This window comes from Anser brachyrhynchus (assembly GCF_964034855.1).
Source record: "Anser brachyrhynchus genome assembly, chromosome: 28".
Taxonomy (NCBI): Eukaryota; Metazoa; Chordata; class Aves; order Anseriformes; family Anatidae; genus Anser; species Anser brachyrhynchus.
In genome coordinates, this window is record NC_137721.1 from 1365323 (window position 1) to 1389808 (window position 24486).

At 68.4% G+C, this 24486-nt stretch overlaps 5 protein-coding genes across 5 annotated transcripts; 2 read left to right on the forward strand and 3 right to left on the reverse strand.

Annotated features, from left to right (window-relative positions):
* Positions 1 to 114: 114 nt before the first annotated feature.
* On the reverse strand, positions 115 to 2643 carry LOC308183533 (toll-like receptor 2; the record flags this gene model as incomplete). Its single annotated transcript, XM_080569728.1, has 1 exon — positions 115 to 2643. The coding sequence occupies one exon, from the start codon at positions 2641 to 2643 to the stop codon at positions 115 to 117; it is 2529 nt and encodes an 842-aa protein (XP_080425854.1).
* A 2622-nt stretch (positions 2644 to 5265) lies between these two features.
* On the reverse strand, positions 5266 to 8900 carry PEX11B (peroxisomal biogenesis factor 11 beta). Its single transcript, XM_080570053.1, has 4 exons — positions 8742 to 8900; positions 7736 to 7851; positions 7430 to 7631; positions 5266 to 7051 (listed from the first exon to the last, which is right to left on the reverse strand). The coding sequence occupies exons 1-4, from the start codon at positions 8795 to 8797 to the stop codon at positions 6673 to 6675; spliced, it is 753 nt and encodes a 250-aa protein (XP_080426179.1). The 5' UTR covers positions 8798 to 8900; the 3' UTR covers positions 5266 to 6672.
* A 468-nt stretch (positions 8901 to 9368) lies between these two features.
* LIX1L (limb and CNS expressed 1 like) lies at positions 9369 to 16133 on the forward strand. The gene is made up of 6 exons (XM_080570051.1): positions 9369 to 9680; positions 11186 to 11349; positions 12120 to 12260; positions 12538 to 12633; positions 13428 to 13505; positions 13664 to 16133. The coding sequence occupies exons 1-6, from the start codon at positions 9428 to 9430 to the stop codon at positions 13904 to 13906; spliced, it is 975 nt and encodes a 324-aa protein (XP_080426177.1). The 5' UTR covers positions 9369 to 9427; the 3' UTR covers positions 13907 to 16133.
* Positions 16134 to 17187: 1054 nt separating this feature from the next.
* Positions 17188 to 20119, forward strand: RBM8A (RNA binding motif protein 8A). The gene is made up of 6 exons (XM_080570052.1): positions 17188 to 17342; positions 18302 to 18361; positions 18495 to 18572; positions 18841 to 18977; positions 19096 to 19232; positions 19542 to 20119. Exons 1-6 carry the CDS (start codon positions 17276 to 17278, stop codon positions 19585 to 19587), a joined length of 525 nt encoding a protein of 174 aa, XP_080426178.1. The 5' UTR covers positions 17188 to 17275; the 3' UTR covers positions 19588 to 20119.
* Positions 20120 to 20237: 118 nt separating this feature from the next.
* LOC308183727 (gonadotropin-releasing hormone II receptor-like) lies at positions 20238 to 23971 on the reverse strand. Its single transcript, XM_080570050.1, has 4 exons — positions 23635 to 23971; positions 21864 to 22807; positions 21535 to 21739; positions 20238 to 21230 (listed from the first exon to the last, which is right to left on the reverse strand). Exons 2-4 carry the CDS (start codon positions 22350 to 22352, stop codon positions 20695 to 20697), a joined length of 1230 nt encoding a protein of 409 aa, XP_080426176.1. The 5' UTR covers positions 22353 to 22807; positions 23635 to 23971; the 3' UTR covers positions 20238 to 20694.
* Between the last annotated feature and the right edge of the window lie 515 nt (positions 23972 to 24486).

A 24486-nucleotide genomic window follows, 5' to 3' on the forward strand; every position in this document is an offset into this window, starting at 1 on the left:
ACTGAGGCAGGGGCTGCTCCAGGCCCCCAGGGTGCCCGGGGGGGTGGGGGAGAGGACACCCCAAAACCACACCGGAGCCGTCGCGTTGGGTGGGACACGGAGCTTGGGCAACGGCTACGTGCTGGTGGTGGTGGTGACGACGGTGACGGTGCTGGTGGTGACGGCGGTGCTGGTGGCGGTGGTGCTGGTGGTGCTGGTGCTGGTGGCATCCACGTCCGTCTCCTCCTCGCCACCGCTGGGTCCAAGCCCCCCGGGGGACCCCAGGAGGCTGCGGAGCTGCATCCAGAAGAAGGGCTGGCGGCCGGGCTCGCGGGGCCACTCCAGGTAGGTCTTGGAGCCCAGCATCTTCCGCAGGCGAGCGAACCTCCGCGGCAAGCCCCGCGCGTCGATGGGCTCCTTGACCACCAGGATGACGTCCTGGTAGCCCAGCCCCACCGCGCGCTGGTGGGCGAAGTAGAGCTCGTAGTTGCACCACTCGCTGTCGATGAAGCTGCGGGAGAGGACGAAGATGACCTTGGCGCTGTTCTCGATGTTCTCCACGATGTTGTCGATGATCCAGCGGCCCGGCATGAAGTCCCGCTCGTGGATGCAGAGCCGGTAGGGCGGCTCGGCGCTCTCCAGCCGCCGCAGCAGCTCCCGGCGCACCCACTCGGCGTCGGTGCGGCTGTAGGAGATGAACGCGTGGTAGGCGCAGCGCCGCGCGGCGCCGGCGTGGCTGGCGCGGTACTTGGCCTGCAGCAGCCGGTACGTGGCCCGCACGTACCAGCCCGCCTCCAGCTTCCAGCACAGCGCCGCGCACGCCGCCACCGCCACCGCCGTGCTGGCCACCGCCACGGCCACCAGCGCCGGCACGTCGCACTCCAGCGGCCGCGGGGCGTAGGAGGCCACCGGGGTGTCCAGCAGCGCCTCGGGGTGGTAGCAGGTCCAGTTGTGGGGCCAGTCGCCCAGGCGGGGCCGGCCCCGCCGCTGCGTCTCCCGCAAGAAGCCGTAGAGGTCGCAGGTGCAGTGGTAGGGGTTGTTGCCGGCCGTCAGGCTAACGAGGCGCGGCATGTTGACGAAGGAGCCGCGGGTGATGACGCCGAAGGAGTTGCCGTCGATCGCCAGCACCTCCAGGCTGGAGCAGCTCCACTCGGACGGGATGAACTTGATCTTGTTGCCGCTCAGCAGCAGCTCCCGCAGCCGGGGGCTTCGGGCGAAGTAGCCCATGTCCAGGCGGTCGAGCTGCGAGTGCGAGAGGTCCAAATACTCCAGGGTGGTGGGCAGGCACCCGAAGGTGGCCGCCGTCACCCTGTTGTGGTGCAGGGCCAGCCAGCGCAAGGTGGGCCCCCACTGGCACGTCTCCTGCAGGCTGCCCAAGGCGTTGTGGCTGGCGTCCAGGCGGGCGAGCCGGGGCCACGTGCGGGTCAGCGAGGCCACCGTGGCCAGGCTCTGCAGCCGGTTGTTGGCCAGGACCAAGCTCTCCAGCTTGGGCATGACGCCGTGGTAGTGGCAGCGCTGGTTGTAGATGTACGCGTCCTCCAGGCGGTTGCGGGAGATGTTCAGGAACTCCACGCTGCGCATCTCGGCCCACGCGTCGCAGGGGACGTAGTTGAAGTTGACGTTGATGATGGAGAGGGCGGCCACGCCGCTCAGCCAGGTGAAGGTCCAGTCGAAGCGCAGCACGTCGGGGTTGCTGATGTCCTGCAGCAGCAGGCGGTCGAGCCGCGGGGCGACGGCGCCGACGCCGGAGCTGTTCCACTGCGGCGAGCGGGCGAAGTCGATGGCCACCAGCTCCAGCTGGCGGACGCGGGACCTCTGCACGTTGAGCAGGGCCAGGCGCAGCAGGTTCTCGTTGAACTTGCCCCGGTAGAAGACCAGCTTGGTGGCCCGCAGCTCGGCCAGGCCGGAGAAGGGGTCCTCGGTGCCCTGGTAGTAGGTGAACTCGAAGAGGTTGCGGAAGCGCAGGTAGTCGAGCGGTTTGCCCCGCAGGTCCCGCAGCATCACGGGCAGTGCCGCCACGCTCTCGTCCAGGGCCATGTCGCACCACAGCTCCGTGGTGTTGAGCCACGAGAACGCCCCGGCCTCGTAGCGCCGCAGGCTGGAGGCCGACTTGAGGGCGAACTTCTGCAGGGCCGTGTCCTTCAGGGCGGCCAAGTCCCCCCGGGCGACGTCGCGCAGCAGCGGCCCCCCCATCGACAGCACCCGCAGGTGCCGCAGCGTGCCGAAGACGCCGTCCAGCGCCGCGCTGCGGTACGGGTTGTTGGACATGTCCAGCCAGCGGAGGTTGGCCAGCGGGCGCAGCGCCGGGGCCGGGATGCGGGCCAGGGAGTTGTTGAAGAGCCGCAGCTGCTCCAGCAGCACGTTGGAGAGGAAGGCGTCGGGCGCGATGCGCGAGATGTTGTTGTAGCCCAGGTCCAGGCGCCGCAGCTGCGTCAGGCCGGCGAAGTCGCCCGCCGTGATCTCCTGCAGCTTGTTGTAGGACAAATCCAGGCTGCGGAGGCCGCCGGGGAGCCCGCGGGGCACCTGCGCCAGGCTCAGCCCCTTGCACAGCCCCGTCTGGTTGCGGTCGGCCAAGCGGCACGGCAGCAACACCGCGGTCCCTGCCAGCGCCAGCAGCACCACGCACCAGAGCCCGCGGGTGCCGGAGGCCGGGGACGGCCTCATCGCCTCCCCGCAGACCGCTCGGCATCGCGGGGGGCCCGGGGGGGCCGCAGCCGGCCCACGGGGAGCCAGGGACGGGGCTGGATGGGGCATCCGGGGCGGCCCCGTGGGGCTGAGCTGTGGGGAAGAGAGGAGAGAGGGGTCAGCGGTGGGGGGCTGATGGAGCCCCCCCGGTGGGTGCCGGCACCGCTGGCACTGTGCCTGCCCTGTGGCACCCGGCACCCTTGGGGTGGGGAAGGGCAGAGGTGCCGGAGGGTGAGGGCTGTATGTTGGCAAGGATCAGGTGACGGATCCCAAAGGGATCAGGGAGTTGATGCCAGGGGGATCAGCGGTGGGATCCCAAGGATCGGGTACTGGGTCCTAGGGGATCCGGGACTGGATCCCGGGGCAGACTGGGGGCAGGTCCTGCAGGGAACAGGGATCCCAGGGGACATTTGGGACCGGACTGGGGGCGAGGGGGGCAGCACACCAGACCCCGGGGAGGGCTGGGCGATCAGACCCCGGGGACAGAGCCCACGGGATCAGGGACTGGATCCCGGGGGACTTGGGGACCCCCCCTTGGCTGGGGGGGCATTTCCAATGCGCAGGCAGAGCCCCTGAGAGGAGCTTTTTTTTTTGATCAAACCCAAAATAATAATAATAACAACAAGTTTTCACACGGATGAAAACTTGTGCTCCCTGGCAGCGTTTCCGGCGCGAGCTTTGGCATTTTATTACTGGGGAAAAAATAAATAAATAATAATTTAAAAAAAACAGGAAACCGGAGGAGAAAACCAGATGGGAAATTGTCCTGTCCCAGCCCCATGCGGAACAACCCGAAGGAGGACAGCAAACACGCCGAGCCGGTGCCAGGTACGTCCCCACCCGGGGGGGCAGCCCCGCGGCAGGTTCCCGTTTTGGGACAAAATCCCCCCAAATCCCCATCCCGGGGCCGGACAGAGCCGGGCACCCCGGGGGAACAAGCCAGGAGGGGCGGTGGGGACCTGCCCCGTCCCCTCCCGTGTCCCCGCGTGTTTTATGGCACCGGCTTCGGGCTCGCAGCAGCCGCGGTGCCGTGGGGATGCGGGCCGGCACCGTGAGCCCCCGCTTTTTGCCCTAAAAAGCCCCCCCCTGGGCAGCACCCCCAAAGCGGTGGCACTTCTTGGGGAAGGAAGGGGGGGGGTCCCCTCCTGCACCCCGATATCCCCGCCCCGATCCCTGCCCTTTACGCCGCCCCCTTCCCGCACCCACGTGCAGGATCCGGCCCTTTTCCTACCTGCTCCGGCGGCCGGGGCTGGCAGCGCTCAGCGGGGAGCTGGGGGGCAGCGGGGGGGGGCACGGCCCCATGGCCAAGGGTAGAGAAGGAACAGCAGGGAGCCAGCGCCCAGCACCCAGCGCCCAGCACCCAGCGCCCAGCACCCTCCCCTTCCGAGTTCCCGAAGCCAAGCCCAGCGCAGCTTCCCCGCCTCGCACGCCCTCGGAAGGCCGGGAGAACCGGTCACCGTCACCCCCCCCCCCATAAAATAAAACCCATACACGGCCCCCCCATACCCCTGCCCCCCTGGGATGTGGCGAGTTCGCTGGGGCTCAGCCAGGACACGGCCCCGGGGCGGTGGTCCCGGGGGGGGGGGGTGACGCTGACCCCCGGTGCCCGGGGATGGAGGGGGGACAGGATGGGCCCCCCCCCCAGTTTGCTGGCTCTCCGTCGGGGGGTCGGTCATGGGGCTGGGGGGGGTGGCACCGCAGGTGCAAGGTGCAGCACAACCCCCCCCCTCCCAGTCCAGCCCAGTATGCCCAGTCCGGCCCCACCACGCGCTCGGCGGTGCCCCCGCTCCGTCCCTCCCCCGGCACCCGGGGCACGACCCCTGCCGCTGGCAGCGGCGCTGGTTTTAACCAAAACCCACGACTTTTCTCCCAACTGCTGCTGCTGCTGTTAACCTGACCCCGCTCCCAGGGAGAGCCTCGCAGCCCCATGAGCTGTTTTCTACACCCCCCCCCGCCCCCCCTTCACCCCCCCAGGACTCACGGGACGTCTCGTTGCACAATCTTGATTTTCTTCCCCTTTTTCCCCCTCCCCACGTGCACCTTCCCCCGCCGCCCCGTGCCCTCCTGGGGGGGCTCACCCTTTATTCGAGCTCCAAACCCCAGAGAAAATTCCCCAGGCCCAACCCTGGGGGGGGGACAGGGGGCCACAGCACCGCGGTGCCCCCCCCCAGCAGCCGCCTGCACCCCCTGCACCCTCACGCCCCCCCCCAAAGGGCACCCCCTGCCTGCGCCTCGCCACGGGGCAGAGATGACCCCAATCCCTCCGCCTTGGGACCCCCCCCCATTGCCAGCAGATCCCCCCCGGGGGTGAGGACCCCCCCTCCGTGCCCCCCAGCACCCCAATTCGAGGCACCACGTCCCGGGGGTGGGGGGAGGTCCACGGGAAGCCGAGGTCCTGGTGCTGAGCGCCGAGAAAGGGGGTGAGCCGGGGGGGGGGTCCCAACCGGGTCCCAACCCAAACCCTTCCGTGAGGCTGGGGGCACGGCCGCGAGCCCCCCCCCGCTGGGGCCGAGCACTCACGGACCCCGTCTGCGAGCAGAACCCAGCTGAAAGCAGCAAAAAAAAATAAAAATAAAAATAAAAATAAAAACCCCCAGAACCTGAGGGGGGCTCAGCAGCTGGGTTTAATGAGCAGCTCCACAAAGCGCCCCAGGACCTTACAGGGCAGGATGTACAGAGCGGGGAGTTGGGGGGCTGCACAGCCCCCCCCCACCTCTGCTGCGCCTCCCAAACCTCTGCGGGGTGGAAACGTCGCTCCCAAACGTCGGGATGGGGGGGGTGGGGGGCAGCAGAAGGGTGCTGGGCGCCTTCCAGCGTCGTGATCCTTTCGCTCGCCTCCTCCGGCGAGGGGTCAAAGTCTCCGAGTCACAGCCGGGATCTCGGCCGAGCCCTCGGCCAGGAGCCCGAAGGACCCGGGGGGGGAGCTCGGCGCGCAGCCCCGGCCCCGCTCCGTCCCCTCCGCCCCCAGCTCCGAGCCCTGAGCCCCCCTGCCTCGGAAATCGAACCCCCCCACCCCCCCCTCACCCCGGGGCACCTCGCAGGGACAGGCTCTGTGCGGTCAGACCGCATTTTTCTTCCCTCCCCACAAAGCACCTGCAGAGGAGCCGGGCTGGGGGCCGAGCAGGATGGGGGCGAAGTGCCGAGGAAAGGTGCTGAGCCACGGGGACTCCCCCCCCCGGCACAGCCACAGCCCCCGGCCCTGCCCCGAGCTCCTGGGGCACAGCGAAGAAGCCCCCCCCGGGGGAAAGCGAAGCGGGTGCCGGGTACGCTTAAATAAAATCAAAGTGCTCTTTAAAGCCAGGATGAGCCCAGGGAACCCCCGCGGGGCGGCGATCTGCTCGCTGCAGCCGCTTCTTCCCCCGCCGGGGCTGCGGGAAAGGAGCAGGAGAGGAAATCTCCTCGTTTTTGTGGGGGGCAAAGCATCCCCCCCCCCAGGGTGGGCTCACCTCGGATCCGCCAGCACCGCCCCGCACTCACCCCGGCTCGGCTCGGCAGCCCGAGTCCTTCCAACTCCCCCTCCGCGCCCGCAGCCAGGCTGAGGTTTCTTAAAAGGAAAATAAAATGTCAAAACGGGCCCCGGGCGGCACCGGACCCCCCCCACCCCACGGTTTAACCCCCCCCCCGCAGCCCGGAGAAGAGCCCGGCGGCCGGCTCCAGCCCCGGCAGGGCAGCAGCAGACGGTTCCCAGGCGGCGGCTCCAGGAGAAGAGACCCCAGGGAGCCCCCCAGAAGAGGGAGGGGAGATGTTAAACTCCCAAAGCAGCCGGGCGAGCTCTGCCGTGGACGGGGAGAAGAGCCAGATTTCGGGGAGCTCCTCGTGGGGAGCTGAGGCGAGGCAGCACCAGCAGGTCCCCGGGGACTCGGGCGCCGCGCGAGCTCCTTCGGCCCTGCCCCGGGCTGCTCTGCCCCTCGGCGAACGCGCGGCCGGACCCGGCACCCCCAAGCGTCCCCCGATCTCCTCCCGGGCTGGTTTTGAGCCAGGGAGCCCCGCAGCGGGCCCCGAGCGCGGCTACGGCTTCAGCTTGAGCCAGGGGTGCAGGATGGTGAGGATGGAGAGGACGGAGGAGGCGAGGCCGCACAGCCCCACGAAGGCCGGGCTGCTCCTGTAGAGCCCCAGCTTGTCCAGGGGGATGAAGAGGTCGCAGGCGTTCTTCAGCACGTCCAGCAGCAGCGGGGGGTTGCCCCGGAGGACGCGGAGCAGCAGCCGCAGCTCGAGCTGGAGCCTCAGCCCCAGCTGCTGGAGCCCGGCCTCGGGGCGGCGCCGCTGCTGCTGCTGCCGCCCGGCCTCGGTGCCTTTCGCCCGCTGCCCGCCCGCCTCGCGCTCCATCAGCGCCCGGATCTCGTAGGCGTCCCGGCTCAGGTTGACGATCAGGGCGAAGAGGTAATACCTGCGAGGCGAGGGGAGCAGAGAGAGCGGGGTCCCCGGCTGTCTCTTCGCAGAAACGAGAAGGAAACTCTTAAAACGCCCAAACCGAGCCCACCGAGGGGACGGGACGGGGCCGGTGCCTCCCAGCTCCCGCTCCCTGCCGTTAGTGAGGCTCAGGGCGGGGAGAAATCCCCACAGGGAGGGATTAAATGGGGAGAAATGCTAAGGGGGAGGGATGAAATGGGGAGAAATCCCTGCAGGGAGGAATGAAATGGGGAGAAATCCTCACAGGGAGAGATGAAACGGGGAGAAACCCTCGCGGGGAGGGATGAAATCCCTTCACAGCACCCGGGGAGGCCGCGTGGAGGTGGGTGGCAGCCCCCAGCCCTCAGCCCCTCACCTGAAGGACCTCTGGCTCCACTTCTCCTGGTCGACGGCGGGGGCCAAGCCGGCCTTGCCGGCCCAGAGGACGTTGTCGCAGGCCAGGTACATGGCCCTGTTGAGGTGGCTGAGGGTGAGGCAGAAGCGCAGCACCGCGTCCGACAGGTGGATGGCTCGCTTCGCCGCCTCCAGCGCGTCGGCCGAGCCGCCCAGGCGCAGCACTGCGGGACGGAGCCCGGCCCCGGGGAGGGGGGGTTAAAGCGGGGGGGGACGGGGGGCGCGGAGCCGAAGCCGCCGAGCCCCGGATCCCCCCCCCCAAACTCACGCTTGCGGCCCAGGCTGAGGTGCGCCTCCAGCTGCCGCACGCGGGCCACGACCTCGGCGCTCGCCCCGTTCCTCTGCAGCGCGGCCCCCGCCAGGGCGCAGCCGTACTGAGCCGCCCTGCAAGGGACAGGGGCGTCAGGGGGGGCCTGGGGCCACCGCGAGGGGCCCCAGGACCACCGAGAGAGGCCCGGGACCAGTGTCGGGAACCCAGGGATGCCATGAGGGGCCCCGGGGCCAGCGTGGGGGGGCCTGAGGCCACCGAGAGGGGACCAGGACCGGTGTCAGGGGCCCAGGACCACCATCAAGAGCCCAAGGCTTGCATCAGGAGCCCGGGAGCACCGTGAGGGGCCCCAGGACCACCGTGAAGGGCCCCAGGACTGGTGTCAGGGGGCCTGGGACCAGCGTCAAGAGCCCAGGGCTGATGTCAGGAGCCCGGGGATGACAGGAGGGGCCCCCGGGCTGGTGCCAGGAGCCCAAGACCACCACGAGGGGCCCCGGGGCCGGCATCAGGGGGGTCCAGGACTGCTGAAAAGGGGCCCCGGCACCGGCGTCAGGAGCCCGGGGCTGGCGTTAGGAGCCCGGGACCACCGTGAGGGGCCCAGGACCGGCATCAGGACCCCGGGACCACCTCGAAGGGCCTCAGAGCCAGCGTCAGGGGGCCCAGGACCACCGAGAAAGGGCCCAGGGCCAGCATCAGGAGCCCGGGGCTGGCGTCGGGGGGCCCGGGACCACCGTGAGGGGCCTGGACCCATGGTGAGGGACCCGGGACCGGCATCAGGAGCCTGGGGCCAGCGTGGGGGGCCCCGGGACCACCGAGAGGGGCCCCGGAACCACCCTGAGGGGCCCGGAGCCGAGGTGAGGGGCCCGGGACCGGCACCAGAGGCCCGGGATCACCGCGAGATGCCCCGCGGCTGAGCCGAGGGGCCCCGGGACCACCCCCCCCGAGGGTCCCCGAGCCGCCCTGAGGGTCCCGGAGCCGTCCCGGGGCCGTCCCGGCGGAGCCGCACCTGAGGAGCCGCTCCCGGGCCTGGCTCTGGGCGCTGAAGCGCACCCAGGGCTCCATGGCCGGGCCCCGCCGCCGCCGCCGCCACTTCCGGGGCCGCGACGGGAGCCGCCGAGGGACAAAAAGGGTCCGCAGCGGGAGGGGAGGGGGAGCAGCGCCGCCTAGAGGCCGCGGAGCCGCTGCTGCGTCCCTATTGGCTGATCACCGCGAGGTCCCGCCCCTCTGGGTGAAAACAGAGGCTGTGAGTGGGCGGTTGTGGCGGTCCCCGCCCCCATCCCGCCGTCAGGCGCGTTCATTGGTCGATTTCTCGCTGCCCCGCCCCCTTTTTCCTGCTCGGTAAGGCCGTGAGGGTTAAGTCCCCGCCCCCTCCTCGGCGCCGCGCGTTTGATTCGCTCTCTCCCCATCGCTCACCGCCCGCCCTGCGCTGCGATTGGGCCGCCCCCACCCCTCTCCCCTCACTTGTGATTGGCGAACCCTTCCAGCGCCCTTCTGATTGGCCCACCCCCTCTTTGCTCCACCCACCCCCTCCGTCCTTCACCCCCCCTCCCCCTCGCTCCCCCATTGGCCGCCGCCTTCTTCATCCCGCCCCCTCCATGAAGCGATCCGCGCTCCCATTGGCCGGCGCGGCGCTGAGTGACGGCGGCGGCTCGGCGGGGCCCCGTGAGGTAGAAGGAGGCGGCGGCGGCCGCCATGGAGTCGGTGCGGGCGCAGCGGCTGCAGCCGGGGGTGGGGACGCTGCGCTCCCTGCGGGCCGGCCTCGCCGGGGCCTCGGCGGGGCCTCCGCCGCCTCCTCCCCCGCCGTTGCCCTCGGCCTTGGGGCTGCAGGGCCCCGCCGCGCTGTCCCAGCCCCCCCCGGCCGGCGCCGGGCCGCCCGCCGTGCTGAGGGAGGCGGTGGAGGCGGTGGTGAGGAGCTTCGCCAAGCACACGCAGGGATACGGCCGCGGTGAGCGGGGGGGGGGGGGACGGGACGGGGGGGGTCGGTGGGAAGCTCCCCCCCCCCTCCTTCTTCTGCCCCCCCCTCCTTCTTCTGCCCCCCCCGGGGTCTTTGGGAAGCCCCCCCTGTTTTTTGCCCCCCTCCACGGGGGTCCCTAAGAAGCCCCCCACCTCGTTCTGCCCCTCCTGAGGGTCTTTGGGAACCCCGCCTCCTGTTTTTTGCCCCCTACTCCCCGTTTTTTGCCCCCCCGGGGGTCTTTGAGACCCCCCCCCTCCCCCCGTTTTACCATCCCAGGGTCTTTGGGAAGACCCCCCCGTTTTTTGTCCCCCCCCCCCCTTGTTCTGACCTCCCCCCCCGGGGTCTTTGGGAAGCCCCCACCCCGTTTTTTGCCCCCCGCCCCCTGCTTTTTGCCCCCCCCGGTGGTCCTTGAGAACTCCCCCTGTGTTCCCCCCCCCCCGAGGGGTCTTTCGGACCCCCCCACACCTCATATTCCACCCCCCACAGGATCTCTGAGACCCCCTCCCCATGCTTTACCCCCCCCAAGGAGTCCTTGGGAAGCAGCCCCCATGTTCAACCCCCAAGGGGGGGGTCCCTGAGAACCCCCCCCCCTCCATTTTTTTCCCCCACCCATGTTCTGCCCCCCTGCCCTGGGGTCCTTGGGCCCCCCCCCCCATGCCTGCCTCCCTTTCCCTCCCCCCCCCCATTTTTGGGGGTCTGGGGCCTTTTTGGGCCACATCAGCACCGAGCGCTTTGTGCCCCTCGGGGGGGGGATTTTGGCAGCTCGGTGAGGTTTGTTGGGGGGGGGGACAACCAGCCTCTGCCCCCGGCATCGCTCCCGTGTGGTTGCGGCACCAAGGCCCGGAGTTCACGGGAGGAAGGGGCCGAATAAATGGGTTGAAAACCGCCCGTTTGGGGTCAGCTTGGGCTCGGACCTCCCGGTGCTCTCTTCATGCCCCCCCCCCCTTTCCAGGCTCGCTGAGCTGTAATTCCTGCGGGTTTTTTTTGGGGGTAATTAACGTTCGTCGCTGGCCTCCGCCGCTGCCTGGCGGCGCGCGCCCGTCGCTGCGGGCTCTGAAGCTGCTGCTGAATCGGGTTTTGTCTCCGAATTCCCGGCGGGGGATTTCGTGCGGGACGGGGATCGGTCTGCGTGGGGATTCCGCTCGTCCCCCCGGTATTGTTCCCACGGCTTTCTGTCGGTTTCCAGCGGAAAATCGCCTGTCTGGCGTGCTTAATCAAAAAAAAAAACCACAAAACACCCCGGAACTGAGCTCAAAAGTAACCCGCAGTGACCGCCGAGGTGGAAAAGGCTCGGAGGGGGCGTGCTGGAGGGTTTTTCCCGCAGCCACCCGTCAAATCCTCGGGGCAGGAGGGAGCTCGAGTCGAACTGGCATGTGCCGACGTTTTTGCCGCCCCATTTCTGGCTCTCATTTTCCCCCCCACCGTTGACCCCGACCCCATTTCTGGCTCTCGTTTCCCCCCCACCCCTGACCCCGACCCTGTTCGTGTCCCCGCAGTGAACGTCGTGGAGGCCCTGCAGGAGTTCTGGCAGATGAAGCAGTCGCGGGGAGCCGACCTGAGGAACGGGGCACTGGTGGTCTACGAGATGGTGCCTTCCAGCAGCCCCCCCTACGTCTGCTACGTCACGCTGCCGGGGGGCAGCTGCTTCGGCAGCTTCCAGGTACGGCCGCCGCCTTCCAGCCCCCCCCCTGCTGCCCGTTTCCCTCCCCCAGCCCCACCCGGGCGGCCTCGGGGTCGTTCCTCCACGGATTTAGCACCCTTCGGTCCTTCTGGGGTGGGCTAAAAACGTTCCGCTGGCTCCAGTTATGAGGCCGACGGAGGGTGTGCACCCCTCGTTAGCTTCACACCCGCCGGTGAGGGGGCCCGGTGGCGCCCGTAAACCCCCCCCCCCCGGCTTCGTTTTGGGGAAGGTTTGGCTGGAAACGGCGATTTGCGGGGTTCCCTGCGCGGGACGGGCTCGGGGCTCTGCAGCAGCGAGGTGTACGACGTGGTGTATTGGGGGGGGAAACAAATAACCAAAAAAAATTGGTACGTTTTGGTCCTTGGTCATCCTTCGCGGGGTTAGGCAGAGGGACGCGTTTATCGGATGCGGCTCGGATGACTTGGTAGGGCGATAATTCCTTGTGACGGCTCCGGGTTCGCCCCTGAATCTCTTTTGAAGCTGCCAAAATAATCCGGGAAACAGAATCGCGGTGCCTGATGGACGGCCTTGGCCCCTTTCTGGGAAGGGGAAAGCGTCCAACCCAAACGCCTCGCCCGAAAGGCAAGGGGCCGGCGACCGCAGGGGCTCCTGCCCGCGTTTCGGTGCGGGCTTGCTTCGAAGAACGCCTCCGAAAGGAAAGAAAATTCCCTCGGGTTCCGCGACAGGAAGGTCCCCGGGGGCCGTCCCGTTCTGACAACGCTTTTCTGTCCCCCCCCCCTCACCCCCAGTTCTGTCCGACCAAGGCCGAAGCCCGGAGGAGCGCCGCGAAGATCGCGCTGATGAACTCGGTGTTCAACGAGCACCCCTCGCGGCGCATCACGGACGAGTTCATCGAGAAGAGCGTCTCGGAGGCGCTGGCGTCCTTCAACGTGAGGCTGCCGCGGTCGGCGGGGGTGGGGGGCATGGGGTGTGGGGGGGAGAACCTCACGTTTCCCTTTTGCAGCTGGAAGTCCTCGGGTTTCGGCGGCGCCTTCTGGGTTTTAAAGCTTTAGCCCCGATCCCGCTGCCCCCTCCGCACGGCCTCGTGCTCTTCTGAGTGCTTTTACCTGGCTCGGGGCTGCCGAGGCGAGGGGGGGGGGGGGACGTGGCAGAGGGGGGGTCAGGGAGCAGCCGAGGGGCGGCCCCCGCCTGAAACGTCTCTCGCAGGGCAATCGGGAGGAGGCTGACAACCCCAACACCGGGATCGGCGCCTTCCGCTTCATGCTGGAGTCCAACAAGGGGAAATCCATGCTGGAGTTCCAGGTACCCTCCCCAACCCAGCCGCACGCCTCGCGGGGGCGCCCGGCTTCGTCTTCCAGCTGCGCCTGGAGGGCTTCACCTTCAAAACCGAAAGGGGGCCTTCCTCCCGGAACACAGCTCGGGGATTTTGGGTGCTGGCACGCCAGTAAACGTTTGGGATTGGGCTTCCCTGTGCCTGGGTTTCGGTGTCTGCAGGGCCCGGTGCCGTGTCGTGGAGCCGGGTGGCCTTCGAGCTCTTGTCAGCGAGGGCAGCGTCTGCCCCAGCACGTGGAGACGCGGTTGGGACGATGATTTGGGATTCCTGAAGCCTTTTGATTTCAAGAAGGGCTTGGGAAGTAGCTCGGGGCGGTTTTTTTACGGGGTGGCTGGCTGCGAGCACGCCGATCGGAGCTGCGGAGGAGCTGCCGTTTTAAAAGGGGGCAGATTCGACCACGGCTCCGCTCTGGGCTTGGCCGCCTCTCAAAGCCGGCGCCTGAAGTCTGCGGCGCCGCGTGTTTGGGGTTTTTGCTGCGGGCAAACTTCGCTGGCTTGCCGCCCGCTCAGGGCTAAGCCCCGAGGCTGCGGGGTGACGGAGCCCTGCCTGAAGGGTGCCGAGGTCCCCGGGGCAGGGCCTGTCCCCTCCGTTACCCTCTTTTGGGACAGGGATTCCTGTCCAGGCTCTGCCCTCGCATCCTGGCTCGCGGGACACGGGCGTTGCCTTCGCTCTCCCTGTTCCCGTGGCTTTTTGTCTTCCTGCTCCACGCTAGCTTGATAAATCGGGGGAGTCCCCTCCTCACCGGCTCCTCTCGCCCTCGCAGGAGCTGATGACGGTTTTCCAGCTGCTGCACTGGAACGGCAGCCTCAAGGCCATGCGGGAGAGGCAGTGCTCGCGGCAGGTGAGCGCGGGCGTGCGGAGCCGCGCTCCGGCACCCTTCCCCCAGCTGCGCCGGGCTCGGAGCCGGCGCAAGGGAGCCGGGCGCTGCCGCGCGGCCCCGCGGGTGCCTTTTGCGTCCTCCCTGAGCTCCCCGCCCCGTGCGCGTCCCTTCCCCGCCAGGAGGTGCTGGCCCACTACTCCCACCGCGCCCTGGACGACGACATCCGCAACCAGATGGCCACGGACTGGGTGAACCGGGAGCAGGGCAGCCCGGGGGCCCTTTCCAGAGAGCTGGCTTCGACCGAGAGGGAGCTGGATGAGGCGCGCCTGGCCGGCAAGGAGCTGCGTTTCCACAAGGAGAAGAAAGACATCCTGATGCTGGCGGCCGGCCAGCTGGGGGGCGCGCACCCCTCCAGCTGCTAGGCTCCCGTACGCGGGGTGCTCCTCGGCCCCCCGACCCCGCTGACGCCCCCGCCCGGACCGGGGTTCCGTCGTCGCGGGTCGCTCGGAGCACGTAAGGCCTCTTCCCGTTTGCACATTTCGCAGAAAAACCAAGCGAAAACGCCCCCGTACGGATCCCTCTGCCTTTTAGCGCTTGGCTTCTAGACCTGCTCCGGAGCTGAGGAGCTCCTCCTGTCCCTTTTTTTTTATTGTTTTTTTGTTTTTAAGGAAGCAGCCTCCCAGCACTAACACTAACACTTTTTGTCGGTACTGCGGGGACGCGGCACTGCCTCCACAGAGCTTCTGTTCCTCGGAGCTGCTGCGGGCCGTGCGCGCCTGCTTCCGCCTCTTGCCTCTGCGTTAACGGGGTTTTTGTCAAAAACTCCCTCCTGCTGCGCGCAGCAAGGGGCGCTCCCTGTAACGCCGCGTGGGGAGTGCCCCCCAAGCGCACCCAGGAGGGATTTAGAAGCGAGGTTTTGCTCCGGCCGGGGTGGGAGGCCGGCAGTCGGTGCAGAATTGGACCCGCCGGAGCCTCCCGCTGGGCCCTGGGTCCTTACGGAGGCGCTGCGGCGCCGTGACGGTCGGCTTGGCTGGCAGCGCGGCGGTGGAGCCGTGCGGAGGAGAGGAGAATTGGGGAAAACCTTGCAAGGAACAGGGGCAGGACGCGCTGTCCTCTCCCGAGCAGCTTCCCAGCAGGCTCGGCCTTTCCGAGGCAGGCTCCCAAAGCCCCGCCGGAGCTTCGGAGCCAGCCAGCGGCGAGAGGGAAAACAACCAAGCCTTGCTGAGAGGAGGCCCCTGCGTGCACTATTTTTTTTTAAAAATTCCTTTTCGTATATGCGTCGGCGCTAAATCCACGCGGCGCTTAGATCAAAACCGCCCGTCCTGCCGCTGAAGCGCTCCCGCTCCCAGCCCAGGAAGCAGGCGCTTGTCGAGGGTGGGCCTTGCGCCGCCTCCTCCTCAAAGAAGCAGCCCAGAAGAGCCAGCGGCGCCCCGGTGGGCTTATCGCCGGGGGACGGCCTCCCGCCTCAGCGCGGCGTTCGGCTTCGAGCTTTCGCCGCTTCCTTTCCCCCATGACCACGCGCTGGGTGGAGGCAGAGCCTTTGGGACTGCGGCTGAACACGGAGGCCCGTGGATCTCCGAGCAGTAGTCTTGTTCTGAGATGGAGACGAAGCAAACTGCGGTATCTGTAGGTCTTCTAGTTTTGTATCCTTGTCCTAACGAGCCTATCCTGTTTTGGTTTTTGTTTTTTTTATATATATTTTTTATACGCAGCCTCTTTACACAACACTACTAATGTTTAACGCGTTTATAAACGTGACTGTTAACGGCGTGGAGGTTTCGTGGTGTGGTTTTTGTTTTTTTTTTTACAGGCTGGTAACATCCAGACGTTGCATTTGGATTTAAGCCCTGGCTCCGCGTGGAGCCTGACCTCTTGGCACTTCCACGGGACCCCCCGCCCCCACCCTGCGCTGTGTGCGCTGCTCTCAGTGCTGGGGGGGGTTCTGCACGTAGGGATTTTAATGCTTTTACCAAACCACGTCTCCGCGCCGCTCCTGTGTCTTGTGGAATTGTACACGGGCTCCTGCAGCTGCCTTACCGCTGCCAGCGGCGGCTCCCAACCAAATCCGGGAGGGTTGCGCCGCTTCCAGCGTCAAAGCTCGCCTCTGGCAAGCGGGGCGTCCTGGCAGCAGGGGAGGTACGGGGGGAAGGAAAAAGGAAAAGCTGATGCTCTGTGACATGGGTTCGGCAGCGCTGCTGGGTGGCTTTTGGTCTCCTCAGCCCCTTGGAAGGTGATAACGCCGTCCCGCGCCGCCCTCCTGGCTTTCTCGCCTCGAGGGGCCACGGCAAGCAGCGGCTGCGGCTCTCCGAGGCCCCTAAGAGCTTCGCAGGGAGTTCTTGGAGGGCTTTGGGGTTTGCCGCGGTCATCACAGCCTCTCTGGGCGAGGACGCAGCTGCACAATCTGCCTCAGATGGGGCACGGCCGCCTCAGCCTCGGGGATGTCGATCTGAGCCCCAGCACCCACGTCGCTGGCACCCAGGCGGGGCGATTCTCCTTGCTCGGGCTCTGTAATTAACGCCGACACGATAAATCACCGATAAATCACCTTCCGCCGGCCGTCCCCGCCCCTCTCTGTACGCCCTAGCGCTCAATACACCGTTGCCTTTTGTACGTATAATTTTCTACAATAAACCAATAGATTTTGGGGTAGCCGTGGTGCTTTCTGTGTTTACGCGGGGCAGGATGGGCAGAACATTCCCGGATCTCTCTGAACCCTTCCCCCAGGAGCAGCGCAGTTTGGTAACGGCCCCGAAAGCGCACGGCTTTTCTGGGCTGTTCCTCACTAAAGCCGCATTCGTCCTCGTTTAATTCCAGCGTTTCTTCTGCCTGGGAAAGTGCTTTCCGCTCCGCTGCCCTGGGGCTGCAGCCAGGCCTGGCCCTCGGATGGGATTTTTGTTGTTGTTTTTGTCCTTTTTACCTCCTTCTCCCCCTCCAGGGCCCCCTTTGTGTCCTGGCAGGCCCGGCCCGCAGCAGCCGGGCTCCTCCTGCCCCCCATCTTGGTCTTTTTTTCCCTTTTTTCTGCCTTTTGTGCAGGGCCTGGCCTCCTGCGCCCGGGGCCTTCGTCGCCACCGCGGGTGGGCCGAGGGCCAGCGGTGCGGACGTGGCCACTTCGTGCTCGTGCGAGCCCCGTTTCCCCGGGAAACCAACCCAAAAGTAGCTCGGCTGCGCGGCCACTGCCCGGCCGGGCCGTGAGGAGCCGACGGCGGCCTCCTGGCGGGGGTGATGGCGGGGGGCAGCCCCGGGGGGGCTGCAGCGGGGTGAGGCGAGGCGGGTTGGGAAGGGGGGAGGCTGGGGACGTGGCGGTGACAATTTGGGGAGGTGGCGGTGTGGGGAGGTGGCGGTGTGGGGAGCGAGGTGACGCCAGCGCCATGAGGGGCAGAAGGGCCGGCAGCCACGTCGTGTCCCCAGGCCCCTCAGGTGGCTGGCGCAGGTAGGGGCAACGTTGGCATTTTGGGGGCATGGGAGGGCTTTGTGCCACGCTGAGGGGTCTGTGCCGGCTGCCAGCCGCTGCCACCCCCAGGTTTAGGGATAACGGCCCCCGTTTTGGGGGGACAGACGCCCCCGCCCTTCCGAACATGGCGGCTGGGGCGCGACGAGCCGCGCTGACCTCCCTAAGATGGCGCCCAGCCGCGCGCCCTCCCCAAGATGGCGGCGCCCTCCCCAAGATGGCGGCGCCCTCCCCAAGATGGCGGCGCCCTGCGACCGCGGCGCTCCGGGGCCCCGTTTCCGGCGCTCTTCCCGGCGTGCACCGCGGCGGCGGCAGCGGCGGCGGCGGGGCTGAGGGCGGCAAGATGGCGGACGTGCTGGATCTACATGAGGCGGGCGGCGAGGACTTCGCCATGGACGAGGATGGCGACGGTGAGGGCGGCTCGGGGCCGGGCCCGGCTCGGTGCTGCCTCCGCTCGGGACCGGCCTGGAGCGGGGGTCCCGGGTCTGGGGGGCGTAACCGGTACGGGCCTGTCGCGGCGGGGCCCGTTCGGGGCCTGTTCGGGGCCCGGTGTCTCGGTCCCGGTCCCGAGGGGCTCGGCCGCTGCTCCCGGTCCCGGTCACGGTCCCGGTCCCAGTCCTGGTCCTGATCCCGATTCTGATCCCGGTCCCGGTCCCGGTCCCGGTCCCGATCCTGGTCCTGGTCCCGGTCCTGATCCTGGTCCCGGTCCCGGTCCTGATCCTGATCCTGGTCCCGGTCCTGATCCTGATCCTGGTCCCGGTCCCGATCCTGATCCCGGTCCCGATCCTGATCCTCGTCCCGGTCCCGATCCTGATCCCGGTCCCGATCCTGATCCTCGTCCCGGTCCCGGTCCCGGTCCCGGTCCCGATCCTGGTCCTGGTCCCGGTCCTGATCCTGGTCCCGGTCCCGGTCCTGATCCTGATCCTGGTCCCGGTCCTGATCCTGGTCCCGGTCCCGATCCTGATCCCGGTCCCGATCCTGATCCTCGTCCCGGTCCCGATCCTGATCCCGGTCCCGATCCTGATCCTCGTCCCGGTCCCGATCCTGATCCTCGTCCCGGTCCCGATCCTGATCCCGGTCCCGGTCCCGATCCTGATCCCGGTCCCGGTCCCGATCCTGATCCCACTTCCGATCCTGATCCTGATCCTGGTCCCAGTCCTGGTCCCGGTCCCGATCCTGATCCTGATCCCGGTCCCAATCCTGATCCTGATTCCGATCCTGATCCTGGCCTTGGTCCTGATCCTGATCCTGGCCTTGGTCCTGATCCCGATCCCGGTCCTGGTCCCTCGGGGCTTGGCCGCGGCCCCCCCCCCCCCCCCGGTCCCCCGGTGACAGCCCCCGTCCCTCACCTGCTGCCCCCGTCCCGCAGAGAGCATCCACAAGCTGAAGGAGAAGGCCAAGAAGCGCAAGGGACGCGGCTTCGGCTCAGGTGAGCACCGGGAGCCGCCCGGTGTCCCCCCACCCCACCCCCGCCCCGCCTCCTTTTTGGGGCGGTTTAAAGGCTTTCGGCGAGTTCGGTGCTGGCAGCGCTCCCCAATTTTTCCCTCTCCCCCCTTCCCCAGAGGAGGGCTCGCGGGCCCGCGTGCGCGAGGACTACGACAGCGTGGAGCAGGACGGCGACGAGCCGGGCCCGCAGAGGTGTGAGTACCGGGGCGGGGGGGTTCGGGGGGGGGGCTCCTGGGGGGGTCTTCAGAGCCGTTCCCCACCCCGCTGGGATTCACCGCACGCCCCCGGCGTCGCTCTGCGGGGCTCCAGATCCCATTCCCGTCCCCGTTCAGCGTGTCCCGGTTCCACCGCGGCACCCCCGGGGCTTTCCAGATGGATTTTTGGGGGGTCCTTCAGTGGAACTCGCCCCCCCCCCCCCACCCCCGGTAACTCTTCCCCCCCCCCTTCCCCGCCCCGCCGCAGCGGTGGAGGGCTGGATCCTCTTCGTCACGGGCGTCCACGAGGAGGCGACGGAAGAAGACATCCACGACAAGTTCGCCGAGTACGGGGAGATAAAAAACATCCACCTCAACCTCGACAGGCGGACGGGGTACCTGAAGGTAGGCGGGCCGCGCGCGCCGACGCCTCCGCGCGCTTCCCGTCCCCCGCGGGGCTCGAGGGGGGGGGGATTTCGCCCCCCCAAATCTGGGCTCACGCCGCTCCCCCTGCCGCCCGCAGGGGTACACCCTGGTGGAGTACGAGACCTACAAGGAGGCGCAGGCGGCCATGGAGGGGCTGAACGGGCAGGAGCTGATGGGGCAGCCCATCAGCGTGGACTGGTGCTTCGTCAGGGGGCCCCCGAAAGGAAAAAGGAGGTAAGGGGGCTCCGTGGCGGGACGGAACCGGCGTTTTCTTTCCCCAAAGTGCGACGGGGTCGGGAGGAGTTAATTGGGTTCGTTTGCGCTGCCGGGGGGGGGAGCCCCGCGGGCTGCGCGGGAGGTGGGCGAAAACCCCCGGGTGTTGGGAGAAGGGAACCAGCTCCGGGGCTGCTCGGGGGGAGATGCTGCCCAACCGGGGGGCAAAACAAATCCCCCGGGGCTGAGAGGGGCAGATGCTGCCCCCCGGGGGGCAAAACAACCCCCCCAGGGGCCGAGAGGTGCCCTGAGCCCTCGCCTCTCTTCCAGGGGCGGCCGCCGACGGAGCAGGAGCCCGGACAGGAGGCGCCGGTGATGGATCCCAGTCGCCGCCCCGCGTGTTACGAGCCCGAACTGGGAGGGAACTGGGAGGCCGGGGAGGGGGTGGGAGGGTGATTTTGGGACTGGGCGTTTGAGGAGCGGCCGCGGCAAATTCCTGCCTGCTGCCCGCGGGGTCTCCTGGTGCCCCAAGGAAGCGGCACCTGAAGCTCCCCGGGGTTTCTTCCACGCGCGTTTTTGCGGTGGACGTAGCCCCCTGAGCTCAGTTTCTTACCAAACCACAACGTTTGTTTTTTTTGTTTGTTTGTTTTTTTGTTTTAAATATTTCTCGGTTGTTTCATTTTGGGAAGCCCGACCGTGCACCTGGCGTTCGGGCTGCTCTTCTTTTGGAGAGAAGTTTTTTCTATTTCCCACACTTTTTTCCTTAAGCCTCCCGAGGGGGTTGGTGACCCTGGTGGCTTTGTTAGCGGGCGAACCCCTGGTCGCTCACCGCCTTTTAAATGACTCCTCTTTTGTGTAAGCTTGCCCTCTCGTTATTTGTTCTTAATTAAACGTTCTCAGAAACCGTAGCCGAGACGTTGCCTTTCCGCGCCTCCTTGCTGATGCTGTTGCCTGAAATCGGCCGATGACATCGCCACGGCGTCGCCGTGCCCGGTCGTCAGAGCAAGCTGGGTTTTTTTTAAAGCGTTTTGGGCAAAGCGAGCTTTATTTCGCTGCGTGCCGGTCCCCAGCCCAGCAGGGCCCCTGCGTGCCTCGGCTCCGTTTCCGTTTAATCCTCCCCGTGCTTTTAGCCGCGGGGTGCGTCGGGTGTTACTTTTTTCCCCCCCGGAGGAGCCCCTGCAGCATCCTGAAAGGAATTTCTGCCCCGGGGCTTTTTCCTCTCCTCCCAGCACGTGTCGGTCGCTTGCTGCTCCTCACGCTCGCTGCCGCCGCTCCAACCCCAACTGCCGCGGGCCTCCGGCGCAGGGCCGCGGGGCAAAACAAAGCGGGCGCGGCGTGAAGCGAGCCCAGGTGGGCGCCTGCGCTCTCCCCCGCGCCGCGCCACGGGGGAAAGGTGCCCCCGGAGCCACCCCGCGGCCCGAGGAGGGCTCACGGTGAGAAAAGTCCCCGAGGTTATCGCGAGCGGCGGCGCTTGTGGCGCCCCTCACATGAAGCTCTCCGCCGTCCGCCGGCGGCACAGCTCGCACCTCCGGCCCAGCACCCCCAGCTCGCGCCTCTCGGCACCCCCAAGACTGCTGCCGGCCCCCTCCAGGCTACCGCTGGCCACCCCCAGGCTACTGCCAGGCCCCCCCAAACTACTGCCAGCCCTCCCGGGCGCGGTGGAGGCGCGGAAGGAGCCGGTGAGCGCCGCCGCCGCCGCGTCCTGCTCCTGGCGTCGGCGGCTGCAGCGGCAGGCGCGCCACATCTCCCTGCGGAAGTGCACCGTGAAGAGCCCGTAGACCAGCGGGTCCAGGCACGTGTTGAAGAGGCCGAAGAGGAAGAGGATGTGGCTGAGGGCCGGCGGCACCTTCTGGCGGGTCAGCATCTCGGGGGAGAACCAGTACCAGAGGCCCAGCAGGTAGTAGGGCGTCCAGCAGACGATGAAGGTCAGCACGATGGCGATGGACATCCGCAGCGTGCGCATCCGGGCCCGCGGGATGTTGTTGTAGGACCGCCGGAGCTGGAACTCCTGGGAGGAGGCTGCGGGGTGGAAAAGGAGCGAAAGGGGGGTGTGGGGGGGTGATACGCGGGGTTAATTAACGGTTAATGAGCTGGGGAGAGGGGGCCGGAGCGGGGAGATGGAGTGAAGCGTTGGGCAGGGCTGGGGACCTGAGTGGGGATGGGGGATTTGGGGTCGCTGAAGTGCACGGGAACGGAAAGACGGGCGAGGCAAGGGAGAAGGAGAAAGGAAGGGGCAGTGCCGAGGGGAAAACGGAGAAGAAGGAAAAAAAAAAAAGAGAAGAAAAAGGCGGTGGCGGAGCCCGGCCCCAGCCCCCGCGCTCACCGCCGGCCTCCTTCATCCTGCCCGAGATGGCGGCGAGGATGCGGCCGTAGCAGAGCACCATGACGAGCAGTGGCAGCAGGAAGAGGCAGGCGAAGGTGAACATGTTGTAGAGCGTCTCCTGCCAGTGCGCCGCGAAGCTGCCCACCGTGGCGCACTGCACGAAGCGCCGGGGCCGCGACCGGCTCACCGTGTGGAAGACGAATGCCTGTGGGGGCACACGGGGCCATCAGTGGCCTTCCCCCGTCACCGTCACCATCATCATCCTCGTGCCCGGCACGCCAGGCACCTTGGCAGCCTCGTCCTGCCCCACAACCCCAGGGCTCGCCCACCTGGGGCAGGGCCAGCAGGGCGCTGAGCGCCCAGGCGGCGCTCAGCATCGCCTTGTTCCTCCTCTCGGCGCGGCCCACCGCCAGCGGGGTGACGATGGCGGCGTGGCGGTCCAGCGCGATGACCACGGTGACGAAGGCCGAGGCGTACATGGCGGCCAGCTTGAGGAACATGAGCGCCCGGCACGCCGCGTCCCCGCCGTACCACTGCACCGTCGCGTTCCAGGCGGCGTCCAGCGGCATCACCACCACCGTCACCAGCAGGTCGGCCGCCGCCAGGTTCGCCATCAGCAGGCGGACGCGGGGCGGGCGCCGGCGGGGAGCCCGGGCGGCCGCCCAGAGCACGGCCCCGTTGCAGCAAGCCGAGGAGAGGAAGAGGACGCAGGTCAGCGCCACGCGCACCTTGGCGGCGGTGGAGAAGGTGGGCAGCGGGGGGGGCTCCTCGCCGCCGCCCCCGCAGCTCCGGTTCCCCGCCGCGCCGGTGCCGTTCATGCCGTTCGGTACCGGGCCGGGATTCGGGGGCCGCCGCGCTGAGGCTGGCCCCCCCGGGCTGTGGTGGTGCCGTGGGAGGACGCGGTGGTGCTGAGCATCTTCGGGGCTCGGCCCGGTGCTCCCGGCAGGGCTCCTGCTCCGCTGCCTCGAGCCGCGTCAGGTCTCAGCCCCCGGGGGGCCCCGAGCGACTGCGCCCACCCGGGGGGCCTCGTGCTTCGGGTGCCGGTGCATAAAGGAGCCGTGACCTGGGGACAGCGGCCTCGTCCCCCCGCCCTGGGCACCGACGGGCTCTGGGGGCACCCAGGGGTGCAGCAGCTCACCCCGAGGAGCCCTCAGGGTGCAGCAGGATGAGGCTGGGCGCCCATCCCGCTGGCATCGCCTCCTCTCAGCACTCCCTGGGACGGTCTGCGGGTGTCCTTCGTCCTCCTTCCTCCTCCTCAGCCGCCGCGGTGGCCCTGCAGGGGGTGGGGGAGCCCCCAGGTCACCCCGGGGCAGAGCAGGGGGGTCCCGGCAGCGGGGGGGGGGGGGCTGTGGCCAGCCCCGTTCCCCCTCCCCGTGTTCCACGGAGGGGCCGAGCCAACGCGTGGGCACCGTCCCTGCTCCTGTCCCCGGAGCTCTGCGGAGGATGAGGAAGAACCGAGGGGGCACGTGGGGGGTTCCCCCCCCCCACGGGCTGGTTCCCGTGCCAAGGAGGGAATCAAAATAAAGCCCCCGGGGTGTTCCTGGAGGCGCTGCTGCCACCCGTGTCCCACATCCCCAGAGTGCAGCCCCCCCGTGCTGCTCCCCCTCGTGTCCGTCTGTCCCTGGGGGCTGCCCCTGGGTCCCCAGCAGTGTCCCCACGGTGGCGTCACCCACCCCAGCGCCTTCTCTACCCCCAGCAGTGTCCCCAGAGCTCCATCGGTGCCCCATGGTGCTGTCGCCAGCCCCAGCAGTGCCCCCACAGCCCCAGCAGTGTCCCCAGCCCCAGCAGCATGCCCAGAGCTCCAGCAGTGCCCCATGGTGCTGTCCCCAGCCCCAGCAGTGTCCCCAGAGCCCCAGCAGTGTCCCCACAGCCCCAGCAGTGCCCCATGGTGATGTCCCCAGCCCCAGCAGTGTCCCCACAGCCCCAGCAGTGTCCCTTCAGCCCCAGCAGTGTCCCCAGAGCCCCAGCAGTGTCCCCACAGCCCCAGCAGTGTCCCCACAGCCCCAGCAGCGCCCCAGGGTGCTGTCCCCAGCCCCAGCAGTGTCCCCAACCCCAGCAGTGTCCCCCGGCAGCGTCCCCAGCCCAGCCCCGCTGCGGTACCGCTCTGCAGTGCTGCCGCAGCCGGTGCCGCCAGCGCCCGGCTCAGCCCAGCCTCCCGCTGCGGGCAGGGCCGGCCTCAGCCTCAGCCTCAGCCTCACCGGGAGGCCGCGGGCTCCGACACAGCCCTGCGGGGGCTGAATCCTCCCCCCCCCAGCCCCCTGGGGCTGGGGTCCCCGCCGGGGGTCCCGGCTGACCTCCGCCTGCCCCCGGCACCGTCGCAGCTGGAGCTGAGCCGAGCCCACCCGTGGGGCTGCCGCGTCCCCGTGGGGACACCGTGGGGGCCTGTGGGGGAGGACGCAGCCCCCCCTGGCACAGCCACACCGTGTTTGTAGGGGCAGGACCCCCCCCCCCGCCGTCCCCCAGCCTTCCCCCCGTGCTGGTGCAGCCCTTCGGGGGCCCCTCGCTGGAGGTGCTGGCACCCAGGGGGGCTGGCACCGAAACGTGCCGGTCCTTATACAGCCCGTGCCCAGAGGTGCGGGCACCCAGCTGTGCAGGAATTGTGCACCCTGGTGCATGGGCACCCAGCTGGGTGGTCCCTGCGCCCCCATGGCACCCAGATGTGACGATGCCCGGGTGTGTGGGCACCCAGATGTGCAGTTCCCATGCACCCCCCCCCCCCCCGTGTCCTGACGTGGTGACACAAATGTGCGGTCCCTGGACACCCTGGTGCCCAGGTGTGCCAAGGCGCGGGCGTGCAGCCCTCACGCACCCTGGCACCCAGATGTGCTGGCACCCAGAGGTGGTGACACCCAGATGTGGTGACACCCAGAGGTGCTGGCACCCAGATGTGGTGACACCCAGAGGTGCTGGCACCCAGAGGTGCAGCCCCCGCGCACCCCGGTGCCCGGACGC